General features: G+C 39.0%; 2 protein-coding genes across 2 annotated transcripts; one reads left to right on the top strand and one right to left on the bottom strand.

The window, feature by feature from the left end:
* Nucleotides 1-1,918: 1,918 nt before the first annotated feature.
* Nucleotides 1,919-13,662, top strand: tacr3l (tachykinin receptor 3-like). The gene is made up of 5 exons (XM_062027081.1): nucleotides 1,919-2,427; nucleotides 3,971-4,159; nucleotides 4,228-4,378; nucleotides 11,093-11,289; nucleotides 11,385-13,662. The coding sequence occupies exons 1-5, from the start codon at nucleotides 1,997-1,999 to the stop codon at nucleotides 11,608-11,610; spliced, it is 1,194 nt and encodes a 397-aa protein (XP_061883065.1). The 5' UTR covers nucleotides 1,919-1,996; the 3' UTR covers nucleotides 11,611-13,662.
* Nucleotides 13,663-17,663: 4,001 nt separating this feature from the next.
* Nucleotides 17,664-24,786, bottom strand: LOC133634086 (GPI-linked NAD(P)(+)--arginine ADP-ribosyltransferase 1-like). Its single transcript, XM_062027080.1, has 4 exons — nucleotides 24,724-24,786; nucleotides 24,407-24,503; nucleotides 20,089-20,759; nucleotides 17,664-20,017 (listed from the first exon to the last, which is right to left on the bottom strand). The coding sequence occupies exons 2-4, from the start codon at nucleotides 24,464-24,466 to the stop codon at nucleotides 19,912-19,914; spliced, it is 837 nt and encodes a 278-aa protein (XP_061883064.1). The 5' UTR covers nucleotides 24,467-24,503; nucleotides 24,724-24,786; the 3' UTR covers nucleotides 17,664-19,911.
* Nucleotides 24,787-25,226: the final 440 nt, after the last annotated feature.

Raw genomic sequence — 25,226 nt, 5'->3', positions numbered from 1 at the left:
GCGGTGTAGCGTGCAAGGACGGGCGTGGAAAAAGTGTCAAAAGATGGAGCTAACTGTTGTAATGACATTCACACTTTACTTAAATCAACAATGTGTCATGATCTGTGGTCTGGATTATGTTTTGTTATTTTTTTGTTAGTTTTTGGACTCTTCTTTCCATATGAGTTGGGAAATTGTGTTAGATGTAAATATAAACAGAATACAATGATTTGCAAATCCTTTTCAACCCATATTCAATTGAATGCACTACAAAGACAAGATATTTGATGTTCAAACTCATAAACTTTTTTTTTTTTTTTGCAAATAATAATTAACTTAGAATTTCATGGCTGCAACATGTGCCAAAGTAGTTGGGAAAGGGCATGTTCACCACTGTGTTACATGGCCTTTCCTTTTAACAACACTCAGTAAACTGAGGAGACACATTTTTGAAGCATCTCAGGTGGAATTCTTTCCCATTCTTGCTTGATGTACAGCTTAAGTTGTTCAACAGTCCGGGGGTCTCCGTTGTGGTATTTTAGGCTTCATAATGCGCCACACATTTTCAATGGGAGACAGGTCTGGACTACAGGCAGGCCAGTCTAGTACCCGCACTCTTTTACTATGAAGCCACGTTGATGTAACACGTGGCTTGGCATTGTCTTGCTGAAATAAGCAGGGGCGTCCATGTTAACATTGCTTGGATGGCAACATATGTTGCTCCAAAACCTGTATGTACCTTTCAGCATTAATGGCGCCTTCACAGATGTGTAAGTTACCCATGTCTTGGGCACTAATACACCCCCATACCATCACAGATGCTGGCTTTTCAACTTTGCGCCTATAACAATCCGGATGGTTCTTTTCCTCTTTGGTCCGGAGGACACGACGTCCACAGTTTCCAAAAACAATTTGAAATGTGGACTCGTCAGACCACAGAACACTTTTCCACTTTGTATCAGTCCATCTTAGATGAGCTCAGGCCCAGCGAAGCCGACGGCGTTTCTGGGTGTTGTTGATAAACGGTTTTCGCCTTGCATAGGAGAGTTTTAACTTGCACTTACAGATGTAGCGACCAACTGTAGTTACTGACAGTGGGTTTCTGAAGTGTTCCTGAGCCCATGTGGTGATATCCTTTACACACTGATGTGGCTTGTTGATGCAGTACAGCCTGAGGGATCGAAGGTCACGGGCTTAGCTGCTTACGTGCAGTGATTTCTCCAGATTCTCTGAACCCTTTGATGATATTACGGACCGTAGATGGTGAAATCCCTAAATTCCTTGCAATAGCTGGTTGAGAAAGGTTTTTCTTAAACTGTTCAACAATTTGCTCACGCATTTGTTGACAAAGTAGTGACCCTCGCCCCATCCTTGTTTGTGAATGACTGAGCATTTCATGGAATCTACTTTTATACCCAATCATGGCACCCACCTATTCCCAATTTGCCTGTTCACCTGTGGGATGTTCCAAATAAGTGTTTGATGAGCATTCCTCAACTTTATCACTATTTATTGCCACCTTTCCCAACTTCTTTGTCACGTGTTGCTGGCATCAAATTCTAAAGTTCATGATTATTTGCAATAAAAAAAGATGTTTATCAGTTTGAACATCAAATATGTTGTCTTTGTAGCATATTCAACTGAATATGGGTTGAAAATGATTTGCAAATCACTGTATTCCGTTTATATTTACATCCAACACAATTTCCCAACTCATATGGAAACGGGGTTTGTATATAGTGTGTGTATGTATATATGTATGTATACACATTTTTGTTATTTTTCTGACGAACACCATGTTTCCTTCAGTATTCTTTTTGCAGATGAAGATAATTTAAGATGCAAATTTGTATTAAAGTTATTATTATTTCGATTCATGTAATGGGTGACTTTTTGCATTGCTCCGAATGCACGAAAGTGTCTACAAAAATTTTTTGTTTTTCCCTGCACTTCATCCCCAGCGAGGGAGGGGTTGTCTGTATTTGATGTAAATGTCACGACCGACAGATTAGTATTAATGTGTTGCCGCAGATGTGATAAAGTGATTGTTGCAGCACGACAGACAACATCCCCTCCAGTCATGGCCTCGGACCCGAACGGCTCCATTGCCAGCCGCAGCCCGGCCAACCAGTTCGTTCAGCCGGCGTGGCGAGTGGCGCTGTGGGCCCTGGCTTACTGCGCCGTTCTCGGCGTGGCGCTGCTGGGCAACGCGGTGGTCATCTGGATCATCGTGGCGCACAGGCGGATGAGGACCGTCACCAACTATTTCTTGCTCAACTTGGCGCTGTGTGACGTGTCCACGGCCGCCTTCAACACGCTCGTCAACCTGATCTACGCGGCCCACGGGGATTGGTACTTCGGGGAAGTTTACTGCAGGTTCCACAACTTCTTCCCGGTCGCCGCGGTGTTCGCCAGCATTTACACCATGACCGCCGTCGCCATTGACAGGTACTGTACAAAGACGTCCCTCCATTCTGCTTCACTGCTTATTTGGACAATAATGATCTACTTTCAATTGCAACTATTTATGATCTAAATGCTCTATTGCACCTTCATTTTACCCTTTAATTACGTGTTTGTTGTTGTTAAGATGTCTACTTTATTAGTCCAGCTAATAGTCCAGTCCTATCTGCAAACATAAGATGGACAAATAGGACAATATTTAACAAATCACTACTTAAATGTGGTATCACATAATAAATACGTACATTTTATTAAATGTGTCACTCATTTCAATCAATCAATCAATCAATGTTTATTTAGTTAGCCCTAAATCACTTTTATTTATTGTAAAATAACATTTAATCATGTAAATAATGAAATCAATATTTAATTATTGATTTCATTAGTCCCTGTTTTTTTTAATTATGTCAAGATTCAATTATATTTCAGCATGTCATTAATTATTTCATGATTGAATTACTTATTCGAATATTTTAATAATTTATGCAATTATTTAATTATTTCATGATTAAATGAAATGTTTCATTAGTTGACGATGTATTTAATTATTTCACGTTTTAAAAGAATAATTTCATGACTGAATGATTTATTCAGTTGTTTCATTATTTAATGAATTATTTAATTATTTCATAACTCTAAAATTTCATGATTTAATGAATTATTGTATGATTTTACTATTTATTAAATGATTTCATGATTTATGTAATTATTTCATGATTTATGTAATTATGTCATGATTTGATTAATATGCCATAATTATGTATTTAACTATTTTATTCATAACTGTAATAATTCATAATTTAATGAATTATCAAATTATTTCATGATTTATTAAATTATTTCATGATTTATTGAATTTTTTCATGATTTATTCAATTATTTCATGATCTAAAGACTGATTTAATTATTTCATGATTTAATGATTTATCTAATTATGTCATGATTTTATTCATGTTATGCTGTAATTATTTATTCAATTATTTCAAGATATATTTAATTACCTAATTATTGATTTAATCATTCCACTATTTATTTGATTATTTTCATGATTTGATGAGTGATTTATTTAAAGATGTATTTATTTGACCCGTCATACACACAACCTGCAAAGTATGCAAACACAACGTTCCCTGTCACCAGTAAGGGTCCAAAAAAAATTATTTTTATTATACACATATATGTAATGTACTATTCAGAAGAAAGTAAACTGTTTTTTTAATGTAACAATGTGTAACGTGTAATGTTATTATTAGTCAACGAGGGATTACTGTAATATAAATATATTGAGATTATGTAATAATTTTATTTGTACGATACTGGTGATACAACATTCCTGCCCTTGGACAAATTATTAAGGATCCCTTCTGAAACCCTAACATACCTCTCACATAGGTTAGATACTGTTCATCTTAGCCTAGTTTATGTACTCAAGATGACTTTGTGTAACTATTAGGACCCGGAAACTGCTTTCAAGCTCAAGTGTAGAAACTTTCCACCCCAGTGTGAATGAAGCATATTCCATTTGAAGGTACATGGCCATCATCCATCCTCTGAAGCCTCACCTGTCAGCCAAAGCCACTCTCGCTGTGATTGTGCTCATCTGGAGTCTGGCCGTGGTCCTGGCCTTCCCGCTTTGCTACTTCTCCACAACCCGAGTCCTGCCCCGCAGGACCCTGTGCTACGTGGCATGGCCCCGCATGGCAGACGACGCCTTCATGTGAGTGCGGAAACTAAAATCCAGCGACAATGTCGATTTTCACGAAGGATGCGTTGATTTCTCTGCAGGTATCACATCGTGGTGACTGTTCTGGTCTACGTGGTGCCTTTAGTGGTGATGGGCATCACCTACTCCATTATTGGGGTGACCCTGTGGGGCGGGGAGATTCCTGGAGACACATCTGATAATTATCATGGACAGCTGGGGGCTAAAAGGAAGGTAACTGATCTTTACCGCTGCTGGACTCTTTTCACGTGAGTACAATCTTTAACACGCAAACACCACCATGCTTGACAGTAGGTGTGGTGTTCCTGGGATTAAAGGTCTCACCTTTTCTCCAAACATATTACTGGGCAACATTCCCTTTAAGGTGCGCGCCTGTGCAATTGCGCACTGCTCAAGCGTCCTCTGCGCACGGCAAATCTATGCCACGCACAAAATCAAATAAAAAAATAAGCGCATAACAATTTTCAACACACGGACACGACAGAGAAAACAGTTTTCGTCATCATTGTTCAAATATTGTAACGTCTGTCGAGACGCTTTGAGGACATGAATTCCATCCATCACTTTCTGAGCAAAACTCTTTATTGTCAACCATAAACACATCACCAAAACATTAGTAAAAAAAAATGATATAGAGCAAAACTGTTCATTTTCTGCAGTACAAACCAGACCAAAAGCAACTTTGTTATATCAACAGCAGCCGCTCGCTCTTTCTCACTTGCGCCAACACATGCACATATGGCACTTAGCCACTGGTGCGTTTACAGCCACACAAAAAGTCGGACAACTCCAACACCACACATAAAGTGTCATTCCAGGTTGTTACACTATGATTTACCAATCAAATGTGTGCTCATTAGTGTCATTTATTAGGAGTCTTAATGTATAAATATTAATCATGAAATGCTGTTAGTATATTAAATAAATACTAATAAAAATATATTTTTTACAAACAGGAAGTTGCAGGAATGTACACATGATCCCCTGCTTACATCTCATTGTGCAACATGTGAATGTTTTAATGGGAACTAAATGCAATGTCTGAAAGGGGTACACATTATTTCCAAAGCAGGACCTCCACCCAGACAAACAATACAAGTACACAGTTCATGAAAAACAATATTTGTTGTTATTGTCATTGTAAGTGGGCCTAAACACTTATATTAGAAATGGAAATGACTGCTGTCATTTGATTATAATAATAAGAGAATGTTGTCTGTCTATCTGTGTTGGCCCTGCGATGAGGTGGTGACTTGTCCAGGGTGTACCCCGCCTTCCACTCGAATGCAGCTGAAATAGGCTCCAGCCCCACCCCCCCGCGACCCCGAAAGGGACAAGCGGTAGAAAATGGATGGATGGATGGATGGAGATTGAACTTGTTATTTAGTGAGGTTTGGGACAGGTGTGCTGCTGGTGTAGCCACAGTGTGCACGTCTGATGTTGCTCACATGGGCTCCACTGAATGCTCAGGGAGTTTTTGCGTTTGCTCACACACATGAACAATTAGAGGGAACATTGTTGCTGGGTATTGTGGCCAAACAGCTACATTTTAGTTTCATCTAACATCACATGGACAAAGATAAGACCTTCTGGAGGAAAGTTATGTGGTCAGATGAAACAAAAATTGAGCTGTTTGAAATGGCTAAATCAGGCTAGAATTAAGGTTTTAGAATGGCCTTCCCAAAGTCCTGACTTAAACGTGTGGACAATGCTGAAGAAACAAGTCCATGTCAGAAAACCAACAAATTTAGCTGAACTGCACCAATTTTGTCAGGAAGAGTGGTCAAAAATTCAACCAGAAGCTTGCCAGAAGCTTTTGGATGGCTACCAAAAGCTAACCTGACTCTCGCCAGACCCTTGTAGTTCGCTGAGCTCCACACAAGGGTCTGGGCTCGAAGGCATTGCAAACTCCTTCCAGATAGCAAAAAATAATGAACCAATCAGGATCGCCGGGCAAGATTTCATAGATGTGACGTAGCGCCGAAGCGACTGTTTGATTCAAACAACAATGGCGGCACGCAGCCCTCACATTGATTGATTCTGCTATTGCAACTGTTTTGTCGAATCTATCGAATAATAATTCTTGAAAAGATTAACAGAGAACGGTTTTGGAGGCATTTATTGGTGGCAAGGATGTTTTGGCTCTTCTTCCGACCGGGTTTGGATTTCCCAGGGTCGCTCTCATCAGCGTCACGGGTTGATTTCGATGTGAGTGGTTGAAGTAGCACGTCATTCAAGATAACGGACAAGTAGTTTATCCAATCACATACAACAATTTTTTTTCCAAGGCCCCGCCTTCTGAAATACATCTCCTATTGAGAACTCCCAGATTCTTGTGTGGAGCTGCAGCGAACTACCGTATTTTCCGCACTATAAGGCACACCTAAAAACCTCCAATTTTCTCAAAAGCTGACAGTGTGCTTTATAATCCAGTGCGCCTTATATATGGACCAATATTGAGCCACAACAGTTCTCGCAACTACGGGATGCATAACGTAACCCCAGCCTCTACTGTAGCGTCTATTCCATGCGCCTTATAATGCGGTGCGCCTTATATATGAACAAAGTTTTAAAATAGGCTATTCATTGAAGGTGCGCCTTATAATCCCCTGCGCCTTATAGTGCAGAAAATACGGTACAAGGATCTGGCGAGAGTCAGGTTAACCAAAAGCGCCTTATTGCAGTGAAACTTGCCAAGGGACATGTAACCAAATATTAACATTGCTGTATGTATACTTTTGACCCAGCAGATTTGGTCACCTTTTCAGTAGACCCATAATAAATTCATAAAAGAACCAAACTTCATGAATGTTTTTTGTGACCAACAAGTATGTGCTCCAATCACTCTATCACAAAAAAATATGAGTTGTAGAAATTATTGGAAACTCAAGACAGCCATGACATTATGTTCTTTACTGTATATACTGTATATATATCTATATATATATGGCTTTTTAGCCAAAAGGCGGGCCCAAAGTCGAAAAGTTTCGACACCCCTGTATTATCTGATCTACAACAATACTGGTTAACACAAAATTTAATATGATGCGTTTATAAAATATGTTATTGTGTTAACTTTAATTACTTGCTATAAGACATTTTCAGTCCTATATTCTATTGCAGTGGTTCTCAAACTGTTTTCACCAAGTACCACGTTAAAAAACAATTGGCTCTCCAAGTAACACCATAATAACCAAATCATTAAAATACAGTAGCGTAGTAGGCCTAAGTATTCATTAAAAACAAGGCAGAGGTTTTATTCAACAAGTATATGTAATATTTTTGGCCACTATAACATTATACACATTTTGAACAGTAATATAGGAAAATAAAACACTGTACTAAAACAATGAATCAAAATAAATTGCACATAAAATGTAATTTAACATTCATGTACTAAAATAAAGATCAAAGCACAGATTGAATTAAGATTAAATGAAAATGTACTTACTTGTTTGTGTCTTAATTGTTTATTTGGGCCTCGACTACGGCCTACATGCCTGTGATTGCAACGAGAGAATCACTGATCTAATGTCAAAGTATTAGATCGGGACTCGAAACCGGATCGGATCTGATGCCAAAAAATCATAATCGGAGGCTGAAAACGTTGATAGGACATGCGACTAATAATAGTAATATAGTAATAGTAATAAATTACTGTAGTGTAAACAAAATATGTACATGAATAATGTTAGAAAAGGTTTGATGAAATTAAATGTCTGAAAAATCATGGTTGGTATGAAAAACACTAACACTTGAAGTGGTGTGCTAAATTGTTTTTGGTGCCACCTAGTGGTCACACTAATTCCCTAAATTAAGCTCATGATGAAGTAAATTCAATGATGCAAACACATTTGTTACTGGAGACTTTCTAACACAATTCTGCCATGGAGACTTTGTTTGTGTGAGTGATATGCAACTCTAATTATTTGATACCATGTACTGAGTGCACTCAGACAAGTGCACTGAGCGTGATATGCAGGGATTAAGGGCATCACAGCTGACATGATGTAAGACTCCAGACAGCTGTGGGATTAATGGCAGAAGAGAACATTTCATTGATGAATATTATATGTCACAGTTGCAGAAATATTTGCTGGGAAATACAAAAATATTGCACTTTATCACTCGTTTCCACGAAACACATTTTTTAGACAAATCTAAAGAGAGAAAATTACGTTGTCTGTAATATGCCTTTTATTGTTACTATACATACTGTATGTACAGTAAGATGGAAGCAGCTCATAAAATAAATAAAACAATAATTGCAATTTAAAAAATAGTGCAAGAAAGAAAAGAGTATACAAATATAGGTTGGATGTATTTTGGAGTTATTGTGTTACCGAGCTCATAACATCACACCATGTACCAAATAAAGTTGCTTTGAAGTCGGTAAGCACAACCAGACTTAATGCGTACATTAGGCGCTCCGAGTTATAATGGGCAGTGTCCATTTTTAAGAAAATGAAAGTATTTAAAATGTGCCTGGTAGACATACACTATATTGCCAAAAGCATTTGGCCACCTGCCTTGACTCACATGTGAACTTGAAGTGCCATCCCACTCCTAACCCATAGGGTTCAATATGATGTCGATCCACCTTTTGCAGCTATTACAGCTTCAACTCTTCTGGGAAGGCTGTCCACAAGGTTGCCGAGTGTGTTTATAGGAATTTTCGACCATTCTTCCAAAAGCGCATTGGTGAGGTCACACATTGATGTTGGTCGAGAAGGCCTGGCCATACTTGCCAACCCTCCCGAATTTTCCGGGAGACTCCCGAATTTCAGTGCCTCTCCCGAAAATCTCCCGGGACAACCATTCTCCCGAAAATCTCCCGATTTCCAGCCGGACAACAATATCGGGGGCGTGCCTTAAAGGCACTGCCTTTAGCGTCGTCTCTCACCTGAAAAGGAGACTATTATATATGTCTCCGTTATCCATAGGTTTATCTATAACCCATAAAGTAGGCAGGCACGGAGCTATTTCTCAGCGTGTGTTTATTCCAGCCGGCACGTTAATACACTGACACACAACATCCGGATTCCCATCATGCATTGCTTCAAAACTACGGCAAGTTGTAATATCCAAAATTTCCAGCCGGACAAACAATATTGGGGGCGTGCCTTAAAGGCACTGCCTTTAGCGTCCTCTCACCTGAAAAGGAGACTATTATATATGTCTCCGTTATCCATAGGTTTATCTATAACCCATAACACGGTGGGCGAATGGATATAGGCACTCATGAACGGTCAGAGAAGCACAAGGCGGCGGCAACGCAGTATTATGGGCCACCTTGCAAGCAACATTCCGTTCTCATTTGCGGATGTTTTCAACAAATCCATGAAGGATATGTTCCCGGATTCAGAGATCGCTCGCCAGTACTCAAATGGCAGAACAAAAGCTACTCAAATAGTGAAAGGTAAGTGTTTTTTGTTTTTTTAAGTAAGCAGCAAGTACAGTACAGTTAGTAGAACAACTGTGTTTTCATTACTGTTTATTGTACTATATATATATATATATATATATATATATATATATATATATATATATATATATATATATATATATATAGTACAGTAATGAAAACACAGTTGTGTATGTATATATATATATATATATATATATATATATAAAAGTTTGGGGTCACCCAAACAATTTTGTGGAATAGCCTTCATTTCTAAGAACAAGAATAGACTGTCGAGTTTCAGATGAAAGTTCTCATTTTCTGGCCATTTTGAGCGTTTAATTGACCCCACAAATGTGATGCTCCAGAAACTCAATCTGCTCAAAGGAAGGTCAGTTTTGTAGCTTCTGTAACGAGCTAAACTGTTTTCAGATGTGTGAACATGATTGCACAAGGGTTTTCTAATCATCAATTAGCCTTCTGAGCCAATGAGCAAACACATTGCACCATTAGAACACTGGAGTGATAGTTACTGGAAATGGGCCTCTATACACCTATGTAGATATTGCACCAAAAACCAGACATTTGCAGCTAGAATAGTCATTTACCACATTAGCAATGTATAGAGTGTATTTCTTTAAAGTTAAGACTAGTTTAAAGTTATCTTCATTGAAAAGTACAGTGCTTTTCCTTCAAAAATAAGTACATTTCAATGTGACCCCAAACTTTTGAACGGTAGTGTATATATATATATATATATAAGAAATACTTTAATTTCAGTGAATTCTAGCTATAAATATACTCCTACCCCTTAACCCGCCCCCGGCCAGGCCCGGCCCACCCCCCATTCCCCTAATCTCCCGAATTCGGAGGTCTCAAGGTTGGCAAGTATGGGCCTGGCTCTCAGTCTCCGTTCTAATTCATCCCAAAGGTTTTCTATCGGGTTCAGGTCAGGACTCCTTGCAGGCCAGTCAAGTTCATCCACACCAGTCTCTGTCATCCATGTCTTAATGGACCTTGCTTTGTGCACTGGTGCACAGTCATGTTGGGAGCATGGAATTGACCAAAATGTTTTGGTATCCTGGAGCATTCAAAGTTCCTTTCACTGGAACTAAGGGGCCAAGCCCAACTCCTGAAAAACAACCCGACACCATAATTCCTCCTCCTCAACCAAATTTCACATTCGGCACAATGCAGTCCGAAATGTACCGTTCTCCTGGCGACTTCCAAACCCAGACTATTTAGGAGCGAGGACATTTCACTACTGGATTTGTTGCACAGATGGCATCCTATGACAGTTCCACGTTGGAAATCACTGAGCTCCTGAGAGCGGCCCATTCTTTCACAAATGTTTGTAGAAACAGTCTCCATGCCTAAGTGCTTGATTTTATACACCTGTGGCCGGGCCAAGTGATTAGGACACCTGATTCTCATCATTTGGATGGGTGGCCAAATACTTCTGGCAATACATATGCTGAAATGAAGGATTCAAGACTGAGCTAACCTTCCTTCTTTCCCTGCAGATTGTGAAGATGATGGTGGTGGTGGTGGTGACCTTCGCCCTCTGCTGGCTGCCCTATCACGTCTACTTCCTGGTGACAGGCCTCAACAAGCGCCTGAGCAGGTGGAAGTCCATCCAGCAGGTGTACCTGGCAGTGCTGTGGTTGGCCATGAGCTCCACCATGTACAACCCCGTCATCTACTGCTGCCTCAACGGCAGGTAGGTGCGCCCGCATCTCCTACACGCGCACGTGAGGCGCCATACTAATTCCTCTGGGTCTGGACCCTCGGGCACCGGGGGCTGGGCCGGTTCAGGTTCCGGGCCGGCTTCAAACGAGTGTTCCGCTGGTGTCCGTTTGTCCGGGTGTCGAGCTACGACGAGCTGGAGCTCCAGAACCGGAGGCTGCGCCCGGGTCGCCAGAGCAGCAGGTGCACAACACTCTCCCGGGTCGACAGCAGCATCCTCAGTAAGGACAAGAGCGTCTGCTCTCGTGGAAATAGGTCAAAGTGTAAACCGGAGCCCGAAAATAAACATAATTAATTCATTAGTTTTAGTATTTATTATTATTACATAAAATCATGTTTTGTTTATTGGCTAAGTTGTTAGTTAAATTAAGTATTTAATCCAACACAATACATTTGTGGAACAATGTACTGTAATTAAGATTACCGTATTTTTCGGATTATAAATCGCTCCGGAGTATAAATCGCACAGGCCGAAAATGCATAATAGAGAAGGAAAAAAACATATATAAGTCGCACTAGAGTATAAGTCGCATTTTTGGGGGAAATTTATTTGATAAAATCCAACACCAAGAATAGACATTTGAAAGGCAATTTAAAATAAATAAAGAATAGTTAACATCAGGCTGAATAAGTGTACGTTATATGAGGCATAAATAACCAACTGAGAATGTGCCTGGTATGTTAACGTAACATATTATGGTAAGAGTCATTCAAATAACTATAACATATAGAACAAACAAAGCAAAACTATACCTCAATGAAAATGCACTCCGTACTCTATACTGCACCTTGGTACTCCCATACCTTACATACTGTGTTGAAGTATGGGGGAATACTTACCACAACACAATTCATCCTCTGATCATATTACAGAAAAGAGCAGTGCGGATCATTCACAACGTTGGTTATTTAGAACATACTCATAATCTGTTTATGCAATCAAAGTTGCTCAAATTTCATGACCTTGTTAAATATAATACATTAATAATCTTATATAAAGCATTTAACAAATTATTGCCGCCTAATCTACAACGTTTTTTTATAAGACGAGTGCAGGCTCATAACTTGACAGGCTTTGGATATTTCTTATTGCCGAGAGCTCAAACCACTCAAACGTTTTCGTGTGTCTGTATGCGGAGTAAAACTATGGAACAAACTGGACTTACAACACAAGCCATGCCAAACTATTAATCAATTTAAACTATTATACAAACATGGGATCTGGTTCAAATATAGAGCTGAGGGTCTTTAATTTGACCTGCTGCTGTACTCTTCTCAAAGTGATAACGTGCTAAAAAAATTATCTTCTTCCCACTCCCTTTCAGGCAAAACTGGACAATCATGCTTTACAGACTATACATTACCTTTTGCACTTTATTAATTTATATTATTATGTGTTGTCAACTTTGTACTTTTTTATGTCATTGCCTGAAATAAATAAATAAATGAAAGAAAAAAAAAAGAATGAACATGCTATACGTTTACCAAACAATCTGACATATTTCACTGCTTCCAGCTTGTAACCTGCAGTATATGATTTCCTTTTCGGTGCCATTTTTGTTCAGCCTTTGTCAGTTTTTTATAAGTTACCGCCAATGTTGAAATGATCAGTTTTCATATGGTACGGAAGTAGTAGCAGGTAGCATCTTTTTTTTCACAATGCACTTCTGCCATGACCCGCCCCCGCCAAATTTGTGTGACGATAGCTGATATACGCCTAGTCTCTTATGTGAATGAGATAAATAATATTATTGGATATTTTACGGTAATGTGTTAATAATTTCACACATAAGTCGCTCCAGAGTATAAGTCGCACCCCCGGCCAAACTATGAAAAAAACTGCGATTTATAATCCGAAAAATACGGTATCTATGTTTATCATCTCTTTTGTTTACATGGCAAAGGTGCTGTTTATAGTTAGTGTTTATATGTAATATATTTTCATGTACTGTATGTCCTATGTAATAGTGATACAATATGCTTAGGATCAACAACTGTTGGGATGTCAACCAAAGTATAAAAATGTTTTGTACTAATAGTTAGAGGTGTCATGATACAACTTTTTTCCTTCTGATAAGATACCAATATTGGCACCCTGAGTGTTGGCCGATACGGATATTAATCCGATACGATATCAATTAGAGTACTTGTCATTTTATAGTGCTGAATGTTGGATCAAGTTGATCAAGTGGAATTACTCAAACATAGAACAACCATTGTGGCATTAAAGTGCATACTAATCATTTTGTAGTGTGGAATGTAGTGTTGTCCCGATACCAATATTTTGGTACCGGTACCACAATTATTTCGATGCTTTTCTGTACTTTTCTGTACTTTTCTAAATAAAGGGGACCACGAAAAATTGTATTGTTGGCTTTATTTTAACAAAAAATCTTACGGTACATTAAACATGTGTTTATAATTGCAAGTTTGTCCTTAAATAAAATACTGAACATACAAGACAACTTGTCTTTTAGTAGTAAGTAAGCAAACAAAGGCTCCCAATTTAGCTGCTGACATATGCAGTAACATATTGTGTCATTTATCATTCTAATATTTTGTCAACATTATTAAGGACAAGTGGTAGAAAATTAATATATTAATCTAATTGTTCATTTACTGTTAATATCTGCTTACATTCTCTTTTAACATGTTCTATCTACAGTTATGTTAAAATGTAATAATCACTTATTCTTCTGTTGTTTGATACTTTACATTAGTTTTTGATGATACCACAAATTTAGGTATTGATCTGATACCAAGTAGTTACAGGATCATACATTGGTTATATTCAAAGTCCTCGTGTGTCCAGGGACATATATCCTGAGTTTATAAACATAACATACATTTTTAAAAAACAAAAGAAGATGTTGTGATGCCAAAAAATATCGACGTAATCATAGTAGTATCGACTAGATAAGCTACTGTACTTGGTATCATTACAGTGGATGTCAGGTGTAGATCCACCAATGGCGTTTGTTTACATTTTGACGACGGTGAGCTACGGTGTGTAGTGAAGCATGTTTAGCTATTCCTCGTCCTGCAGGGATGATACTTGTAAGAAACTTACTTTACTTGTCGCCATGGAGACAAGGATTAGTGATTTAGAAGTAGCTAAAACACTGCCGACTGGGGCAGGACTTTAGCCGCTAGCTAGTTAGCCATGTCTTAAAGCACCTCTTCCGGTGGGCATTTCAGTGTTATAACTTCACCTTTATCGTTCAGCCAAAATGCATCCGTTCTCCCTTTTCTGTCTACACACTGTGTCTGCATGTAAGTACTCTGTGATTGTGCACTGCCGAACATGCTCGTCTGCTCGTAAACCAGCAATGACACGACGTGACGACGACGGGGGCGCGAGGTACTTTTTAGAGGCGGTATAGTACCGAATATGAATCATTAGTATCGCGGTACTACACTAATACCGGTATACCGTACAACCCTAGTGGAATGTTAAAAAAGGAGAACACTGGTGGGTATGTAAACACTAACCCAATTACAGATTTATGCTTTTTAAGTGGAGTGTTAACTTGTTTTGGCGACCTCTAGTTGTCACGATAATTCATGAAGTTGAGCTCATGGCGCAGTAATTTGAATGATGCGGACACACTTGTTACTGGATACTTTCTAACACACTTCTGCCGAATATTCACTTGATACCTGTTTAAATGGACATGTGGTGTTTAAACTGCAATATTGTTAAAATATGGACACTTTATCAATGGCTAGCTTGTGTGCTATTGTGTGCTTTGCTGTTGTGTAGCTGCTAGCTCCTAGTAGCCAACTATGTTTGCCTTTTGTAAATGACTAGACTAAAATTGTCACGACGTGGACTATGGGGTGGTTTGTTTTCCCGGAATGCAAAGGAACTGGACCGGACATGGCGTGAAGGTAAATACATGTTTAATCTATTACTCAAAAAGGAACAAACAAAAAGCGCGCACAAGGCGGAGAACAAACTTGGCTAAGAAAACAAAACTAGCACAAAGGCAGAAACTATGAACATGAAACCAAAAAGACACTTACCATGACATGAAACGTTCGGCATGAACTATGGTATCAAGGGTATCAGGGGTATCATCAGGTAATGTCGCCAGGCCGACTGCCTGGCAACTACAAGCTTAAATAATAAAGACATGATTAATGACAGGTGCGTGAGTCCGAACACATGACAGGTGAAACTAATGGTCGTCATGGAAACAAAACAAGGGAGTGAAAAAACAGGAATTAAAAGTGTCCAAAAACCAAACAGAACATAGCCAAAAAAAACATGATCAAAAGACATGACAAAAATAGAAGAAAAGACCAACCTTGTGTGCGAATTGGAGGACATTTAGATGTTAATTGGCTGCCCAGAATTTGCACAAGTAAACAAGCTGCAGGAATGTTTGTATCGGACATTTTAGATGTAAACCGATATCATCCAATACTTGGCTTTTGTCTGCACCCGATATCAATATCAGATTGGTACATCCCTATTAGCTGTAGTATTTATTATGGTTAATAATGCTTGTTTAGGCTTTGATGTGAAATCCTAATAAAAAAAATAAAAAAACACCCCAGGTTCAGAATAACCACTTAATTCTGCATCACATCTTTATTTTTTATAGTTGGATTTATGAATGCACCTGTGAATAAGTGTCATACATTTGGAACCGATAAAAAAAGCGAAAATCACATACAGTACATAGTAAATACAACAAACTGTTACAAGGCTGCGGCTGTCAATTATTTTTGTAATCGAGTAATCAATCGATTAGTTTATTCGGTCAATGGAGTAATCGGATACAGCACACTTTATAGCCTCAATGCGTATTCCAGGGGAAAATTATTGAAATGAACGAAAACATTTCTGCTTGCCATAATCGTCTTGTTTTTATGAATTTACATCAACAACAACAACAAAAATGGAAGAATTTAAATAAAAATGCTGAGAGACAGCTATTGTCCGCGTATTTAAAGTTCCGGGCACTCCATGCAGTCCGGATTTGATCCATTTTTTTATTAGTTACACTCAATAAAGGATCAGTCGAAGCAACAGAATATAAATCGAAACTTTTGTTGATTAATCATTGCAGGCCTGATACTTTATGATACACAAGCAGTGATTTGACTATAATTTGCCAGACATTTGACTCACGTCAATAAGCGCATTAAAGGAGCCATGTTGACAATTATTTTGTGATTTCTATGAATATTGTACGCATTTAAAGTCGTTGTAAACTCTCCAAACAGCTTCCACACACACTTATAAGCACTTTCTATGCTCCTGTGGGGCGGTATAGCTCGGTTGGTAGAGTGGCCGTGCCAGCAACTTGAGGGTTCCAGGTTCGATCCCCGCTTCCGCCATCCTAGTCACTGCCGTTGTGTCCTTGGGCAAGACACTTTACCCACCTGCTCCCAGTGCCACCCACACTGGTTTAAATGTAACTTAGATATTGGGTTTCACTATGTAAAGTGCTTTGAGTCACTAGAGAAAAAGCGCTATATAAATATAATTCACTTCACTTCACTTCTTAAAACACTTCATACATTCGGAAACAGACGTAGTTTTAATATGAAAACTTAAACGGGTACTTCAATCTCAACGCCGGACATTCCCAAATAAGTTTTTTAGATCTTTAAGATGGAAACTGTAGCTGCCATTATGATGTGTTGTTATGTTTTTAAATTACCGTAAGTCTTGAACTATACAAAGTATTTCAATGGTTGGAATCTGCGCTTTTGCATGATATACTAGTTACTATGGTCATCTAAGTCACAGCAGGCACCAAACGGTGTGGGTGGGGTGCGTTTCCACAGAGTGTTCCCAGGGTCTGACGCGGAAGGAGATTTTTACAACAAAGTTCTAAAGCTTAGTGATAAAATATGTGGATGAAGAGGGGGTGTGACGTTCATATGTTGTTAATATTCAGTGTTTTATTGTTCATAGTTAATATTGTAAATCCCACATTCTTTTTTTCCATGTACATTCTGGGTGTCTCATTCAGTTAAAAAAAAAAAAAATTCCGTTTTGTTTTTTAAGGCGGTCTGTCATAACGTTTTTAGCTTTCAATCAGACATTATTGTGAGGTTTTGTATTAGTGTTCCTAAAAATAGGACCCAAGTAGTAAGTACACATACTGTACAGTAGATTTTCACAGTTTACATATATATATATATTATATATATATGGATGTATGTATATATATATACAGTCGTGGTCAAAAGTTTACATACACTTGTAAAGAACATAATGTCATGGCTGTCTTGAGTTTCCAATAATTTCTACAACTCTTATTTTTTGTGTGATAGAGTGATTGGAGCACATACTTGTTTGTCACAAAAAACATTCATGAAATTTGGTTCTTTTATGAATTTATTATGGGTCTCCTGAAAATGTGACCAAATCTGCTGGGTCAAAAGTATACATACAGCAATGTTAATATTTGGTTACATGTCCCTTGGCAAGTTTCACTGCAATAAGGCACTTTTGGTAGCCATCCACAAGCTTCGCATGAATTTTTGACCACTCCTCTTGACAAAATTGGTGCAGTTCAGCTACATTTGTTGGTTTTCTGACATGAACTTGTTTCTTCAGCATTGTCCACACGTTTAAGTTAGGACTTTGGGAAGGCCATTCTAAAACCTTAATTCTAGCCTGATTTAGCCATTCCTTTACTACTTTTGACGTGTGTTTGGGCCCAAGACCCAACCTCCGGGCTGATGATTTTAGGTTGTCCTGAAGAATTTGGAGGTAATCCTCCTTTTTCATTGTCCCATTTACTCTCTGTAAAGCACCAGTTCCATTGGCAGCAAAACAACCCCAGAGCACAATACTACCACCACCATTCTTGACGGTAGGCGTGGTGTTTCTGGGATTAAAGGCCTCACTTTTTCTCCTCCAAACATATTGCTGGGTATTTAGTCACATTTTCAATGGACCCGTAATAAATTCATAAAAGAACCAAACTTCATGAATGTTTTTTGTGACAAACAAGTATGTGCTCCATTCACTCTATCACAAAAAAATTAAAGTTGCAGAAATTATTGGAAACTCAAGACAGCCATGACATTATGTTCTTTACAAGTGTATGTAAACATAATTGCCCAGGCCTGCTGTAGAGCGCACCTACATATAAGCCGCACCCACCTAATTTTTGGACACATTTTATTTTGTACATACATTGGCCGCACATGTCTATAAACCACAGGTGTACACATTGAAACATGAACATTAACGAAAGACAGTGCCTGTACCAGGGCATACAGTGGTCACTGGGCGCGGTGTACATCCTCCGTCTGGCTTTTTGGGGCCCATTAGTGCGGCGCCACTTTTGTTTTTTTTATGTGTCGATCGTCTTCGGATTTGGGGCTGCGTTACTTGCAATCGGTCGTTTTTGCTCCACGATGACGGTGAGTCCATTAAGTGCTAAATGGCTGACTTAATGGATGTGTGAGTGCGTTGGATGTAATGGGAACAATCTCATTGGTCCACCGTCACCTGTTGGGCAATTACACTGGTCTGATGTAATGAGGCTAAATTTTTTGGCGGCACGTGAAGCTTGTGAACCCGGAGAAATCCATAAAATAACCACAACGTTGTATAAAGCGCAGGGCTAAAAGGTGGGGATTAGGGATGTCCGATAATGGCTTTTTGCCGATATCCGATATTCCGATATTGTCCAACTCTTTAATTACCGATACCGATATCAACCGATACCGATATATACAGTCGTGGAATTAACACATTATTATGCCTAATTTGGACAACCAGTTATGGTGAAGATAAGGTCCATTTAAAAATATATATATATATATATAAAATAAAATAAGATAATTAAATTAAAAACATTTTCTTGAATAAAAAATAAAGTAAAACAATATAAAAACAGTTACATAGAAACTAGTAATTAATGAAAATGAGTAAAATTAACTGTTAAAGTTTAGTACTATTAGTGGACCAGCAGCACGCACAATCATGTGTGCTTACGGACTGTATCCCTTGCAGACTGTGTTGATATATATTGATATATAATGTAGGAACCAGAATATTAATAAAAGAAAGAAAAAACCCTTTTGTGTGAATGAGTGTAAATGGGGGAGGGAGGTTTTTTGGGTTGGTGCACTAATTGTAAGTGTATCTTGTGTTTTTTATGTTGATTTAATAAAAAAAAAACCAAAAAACGATACCGATAATAAAAAAAACGATACCGATAATTTCCTATATTACATTTTAAAGCATTTATCGGACATCTCTAGTGGGGATTAAAGTAAAGCGGGTTGTACAGTAGATAATGTTGTATTTCTGCCTCATTCCTGTGAGAATCCTGCGTGTGACTAAAGCTCTAAGAAGTGGGACTATCGAGGGCTAGCTGCAGTGTGCTCAAACAACCACCAGGTAGCATATGTCAGCACATAATACTGTATCATCTCTTACTCTTTTGAACTTATCAGGTCGGTAGTGCATTCTTCACTCACGCTTTAAGTGAGGGATGAGGCAAAAATAACCCGGACCCACTGCAGTCCGGAAATTACGGTACTATGGATCGCAGGACGTGAACCACGAAGTGGCGAGGCAACACTGTACTAAGCGAGGATGCTAATTGGCGTTGAGTCAGCAGTTTAAAGAAAAAAGCAGCAAGGTCACAAGGGCCAACACCAGCCCCCGGGGGGCGCCGACGCCGGCTGCGGCCCCCTTGCCAACCGGGGCCGTCGTCCCCCTGCAAGGACGAAAAAGAGCTTGGTTATCCCATGAATGTTGGAATGTTGCAAAGGCGGAGAAAGCAAATACCGTGAGAAACCGTAGCAGTTGTGCAAAGCCTCCATTTTGGAATGCTTCAGAACGATCTCCTGGTGGTCGTCGACTTGTTTGACGTCCACCACCGTGAACTCCTCCGCGGGGGACAAGATGGCGGTGTCCTCCTGCAGGCCGCAGAAGCCCTCCAGGCTGACGAAGAAGCAGGTGGTGATGTTGAAGTAGACCCCGTCGTCCACGTCCTCCTTCACCGACAGGTCCGTGTGCGCCGTGGTGAATCTACCGAACCTCACTGGGGCGCCCATCTCCGCCGCGTAGTCGCCGCTGGACACGCGGTAAACATTCCTGCACGTCGCCGGCTTCGCCAGCCTCATGGCGTCCATGAGCAGGAAGTGCAGGGACTTGAAGTGGAAATTGCGCTCGTAGGTGCTGGCGTTGGCTCCCGTGGTCTCCACTTCGTCGTTGAAGGCCTTCTTGAAGGCGTTCCCGTTGGCGTAGGCCAGGAGAGCGGCGGTATGTTCCTTCACACCGCCCGGGAGGAGCGTGGAGCATTTGTCGCTCCACGCTGCCTTGAGGCCCGGGTTGCCGCTCAGCTCTTTTCCCAGCACCTCCGAGTGGATCAGGCGCTCCATGACCTCGTCCCTGCACCCTTGGTAGAGGTCGTCCACAGCATCCGGGGCTATGTTTAGTTGTCTTGCTGCACTCGCCTGGCAAAACAAAATACAACATTTTTTTTATTTTTTATTAAATACTTGGGCTGTGAATCTTTGGATTCAATTCGATTCAGATTCGATTAAAAATCTATACTTTTTGAAAAAATTGGGTGCCAGTTCTATGATTAACTACATTCTGCCATGAAATAGATACACTGCTATGATACATTTCTATAGTACTTAAAATACAACTGTTTTTGTTTTGATAACATTTTACCCAAATATTTAATAAAGTCAAATACAAATGGAGTGAAGTGATTTATATTTATATAGCGCTTTTCTCTAGTGACTCAAAGCGCTTTACCGTATTTTTCGGAGTACAAGTCGCTCCGGAGTATAAGTCGCACCGGCCGAAAATGCATAATAAAGAAGGAAAAAAACATATATAAGTCGCACTGGAGTATAAGTCGCATTTTTGGGGGAAATGTATTTGATAAAACCCAACACCAAGAATAGACATTTGAAAGGCAATTTAAAATAAATAAAGAATAGTGAACACCAGGCTGAATAAGTGTACGTTATATGACGCATAAATAACCAACTGAGAACGTGCCTGGTATGTTAACGTAACATATTATGGTAAGAGTCATTCAAATAACTATAACATATAGAACATGCTATACGTTTACCAAACAATCTGTCACTCCTAATCGCTAAATCCCATGAAATCTTATACGTCTAGTCTCTTACGTGAATGAGCTAAATAATATTATTTGATATTTTACGGTAATGTGTTAATAATTTCACACATAAGTCGCTCCTGAGTATAAGTCGCACCCCCGGCCAAACTATGAAAGAAACTGCGACTTATAGTCCGAATAATAAGGTACATAGTGAAACCCAATATCTAAGTTACATTTAAACGAGTGTGGGTGGCACTTGGAGCAGGATGGTAAAGTGTCTTGCCCGAAGGACACAACGGCAGTGACTAGGATGGCGGAAGCAGGGATCGAACCTGGAACCCTCAAGTTGCTGGCACGGCCGCTCTACCAACCGAGCTATACCGCCCCACAAAATAAGGCAACAAGAGAAGTAACCCACACTTCTCGTTTCTAAAGTAAATATGTACACCAGATATAATCATCTACATCAACAATATGATTTGCCTTGTGTGTATGAGAGTGTTTCAGTAGTATGTATGTATTAGAGCAGGCCTGGGCAATTATTTTGACTCGGGGGGCCAAATTTTGAGAAAAAAATGTGTCTGGGGGCCGGTATATCTATTTTTAGGAACACTAATACAAAACCTAACAATAATGTCTGAATGCTAAAAACGTTATGACATACTGCCTTAAAAAACGGAATGGAATTTTTAATTTTTTACTGAATGAGACACCCAGAATGTACATGAAAATAAAGAATGTGAGTTTACAATATTAACTATGAACGATAAAACACTGAATATTGACAACATATGAACGTCACACCCCCTCTCCATCCACATATTTTACAATCAACAAAAATGGCAACAAATAGCGTAAAATGAACGGGAAGGGTAAACAAAAACCCTACCTACAATCTGATACATCTGATATATCACTAAGCTTTAGCAGTTTGTTGTAAAAATCTCCCTGACACCCGCATTTCAGGCTGGCCGCTCTGGAAAAGCTCTGTGGAAACGCTCCCCACCCACACTGCTTGGTGCCTTGTCTGAGCTGCTGTGACTTACATTACCATTGTAACTAATTAGATTACCATTGTAACTAGTATATCATGCAAAAGTGCAGATTCCAACCATTGAGATACTTTGTATAGTTCAAGACTTACGCTCATTTGAAAACATCACTGCACATCATAATGGAAGCTACAGTTTCCATCTTAAAGATCTAAAAAATTCTTTGGGAATGTCCGGCGGGCCAGATTGAAAAGCTTAACGGGCTGCATGTGGCCCCCGGGCCTTAAATTGCCCAGGTCTGTATTAGAGTGTTTCAGTAGTGTGTATGAGTGCGTTTAAGTAGTGTGCATGAGAGTTTTACAATACTGTGTTTGAGAGTGTTTCAGTAGTGTGTATGAGTGCGTTTAAGTAGTGTGTATGAGAGTTTTACAGTACTGTGTTTGAGAGTGTTTCAGTAGTGTGTATGAGAGTGTTTCAGTAGTGTGTATGCATGAGAGTGTTTTAGTAGTGTGTATGAGTGTTTCAGTACTATGTATGAAAGTGTTTTAGTACTGTGTATGAGTGTTTCACTACTGTGTATGAAAGTGTTTCAGTAGTGTGTATTAGAGTCTTTCATTACTGTGTATGCGTGTGTTTCAGTAGTGTGTATGAGAGTGTTTCAGTAGTCTGTATGAGACTAGACTAGAGCACTAATCACTAGCTGGAAACTAGAGCGCTATTTGCTCGCTGGAAACTACAACGTTATTCGCTAACTGACAACTAGAGCTGTAATTGTTAGTTGGCAAATAGAACGCTAATAGCTAGCGGGCAACTAGAGCATTTATCGCTAGCTGGCAACTAGAGCGCTAACCGTTAGTTGGCAAAAAGAGCGCTAATAGCTAGCTGGAGACTAGAGCGTGCATGCTAGCTGGCAACTTGAGCACTAAACGCTAGCTTGCAAAAGGAGTGCTAATCGCCAGCTGACAACCACACCGCTAATCGCCAGCTGACAACTAGAGCACTAATTGCTGGACGAATAAACAAATGTATATAATAATAGAGTATAATTGTGTGAATGCCACAAGGCATTTGTTATTTATTGTTGTTTTTTATTTTAAACCTACAAGCTCATGTCACTGACATTTATAAATTACACAAAGGTGTGTTGGATTAATGATAATGTCTCTAAAGATATTTAAATGTGTGGAAAAATTGCAGAGAGGAAATAAAAAAATAAATATATATTTTTAAAGTCTATATACAACCAAAGACCTCCTGCAGTACCTCTGCACACCCCTAGAGTTAAAGGCCTGTGACTACTACTCGTATTCGTATAACACTCTCATATTGCATGCTTTAAAGTAGAGATGTCCGATAATATCGGCCGATAAATGCTTTAAAATGTAATATCGGAAATTATCTGTATTGTTTTTTTTTATTATCGGTATCGTTTATTTTAAAAAAAATTTAATTAAATCAACATAAAAAAACACAAGATACACTTACAATTAGTGCACCAACCCCAAAAAACCTCCTTCCCCCACTCATTCACACAAAAGGGTTGTTTCTTTCTATTATTAATATTCTGGTTCCTACATTATATATCAATATATATCAATACAGTCTGCAAGGGATACAGTCTGTAAGCACACATGATTGTGCGTGCTGCTGGTCCACTAATAGTACTAACCTTTAACAGTTAATTTTGCTCATTTTCATTAAATACTAGTTTCTACGTAACTGTTTTTATATTGTTTTACTTTATTTTTTATTCAAGAATTTTTTAAAATGTATTTATCTTATTTTATTTTATTTTTATTTTTAAAAAGGAACTTATCTTCATCATACCTGGTTGTCCAAATTAAGCATTATAATGTGTTAATTCCACGACTGTATATATCGGTATCGGTTGATATCGGTATCGGTAATTAAGAGTTGGACAATATCGGATATCAGCAAAAAAGCCATTATCGGACATCCCTACTTTAAAGTTGTTTTCTCCCAGGATGACATTAAGCACAAATACATCTATGGAAATTGAACTCACCGCGCCACAGACCACCACCATGGTCACAAGTGCGAGGGACGCTTGCTTCTTGTCCCACATCTTCTCTCCTTCCTCCCCTTGGTGTCTGCTCAAAATGCTGCAACGCAATGAAAAGTTGTATCTTGAATGTTTTTTATTTCTCAAATGTTTTTTTTTTTCCCCACCCCTAAGAGTAAGACACGACCATGCTTGCTTAACTTGGCTTCTAGTTGAAATTCCTTCAACGTGAGCTCAGCCAAATTGTTATCTTGGTTCTTCAGCATCACACAACATTCATCATCCCCGTAGCTGAACGACTGAAGCAAAACGAAGCTTACCTCTCTTTGTAAAAAAAAAAAAGTAAATATATATATACATATGTATAAATATATATATATATATATATATTAACGTAAAAGCGTAAAATCAGGAAATCTAGTCCATGCACAGCAAACGACACGATGTGATATACACTCTGTGGGAAGTGAAAAAAATTATCTCTCTGGGCAACTCCTTGTTCCTTTCCTGTGGAAGGAAATAACCATTAGCCGCCTCTATGTCTCATTGGCTGCAGCTACTGGCTGACTCTTAACCTTTTTCAACCTCATTCTGTACTCACTGCAAATATTCCAACATTCCATTCTCGTGGTGGTTCGGGGGTCATTTTGACACGTACAGAAGCAGTTAAAAATCAAGCACGAATCAACCAGTTTGCAGCTTGGATAGGTAGGAAATGGATTTAGGGAATATTTTTCCACCAAGTACCACCTCAAAAGAACACTTGTACCACCATAATGAGCAAAATTAAAATACAGTGGTGTAGTAGGCCCAAGTGTTCATC

Source organism: Entelurus aequoreus, linkage group LG18 (genome assembly GCF_033978785.1).
Source record: "Entelurus aequoreus isolate RoL-2023_Sb linkage group LG18, RoL_Eaeq_v1.1, whole genome shotgun sequence".
NCBI classification, from domain to species: Eukaryota; Metazoa; Chordata; class Actinopteri; order Syngnathiformes; family Syngnathidae; genus Entelurus; species Entelurus aequoreus.
The sequence above is the reverse complement of the archived record's forward strand: the minus strand, read 5'-3'. Positions and strand labels throughout refer to the sequence as shown.

Bases quoted from the DNA above. Each gene is read 5' to 3' on its own strand.
- tacr3l (XM_062027081.1), top strand. From the start codon at position 1,997: ATGTGTTGCCGCAGATGTGATAAAGTGATTGTTGCAGCACGACAGACA. The intron at 2,428-3,970 runs GTACTGTACAAA...TTCCATTTGAAG, and splicing joins ACCGCCGTCGCCATTGACAG to GTACATGGCCATCATCCATC. The intron at 11,290-11,384 runs GTAGGTGCGCCC...GGGCCGGTTCAG, and splicing joins TACTGCTGCCTCAACGGCAG to GTTCCGGGCCGGCTTCAAAC.
- LOC133634086 (XM_062027080.1), bottom strand. From the start codon at position 24,466: ATGTGGGACAAGAAGCAAGCGTCCCTCGCACTTGTGACCATGGTGGTG. The intron at 20,760-24,406 runs GTGAGTTCAATT...TTGTTTTGCCAG, and splicing joins TGGTGGTGGTCTGTGGCGCG to GCGAGTGCAGCAAGACAACT. The intron at 20,018-20,088 runs GTATTTGCTTTC...TCGTCCTTGCAG, and splicing joins AACTGCTACGGTTTCTCACG to GGGGACGACGGCCCCGGTTG.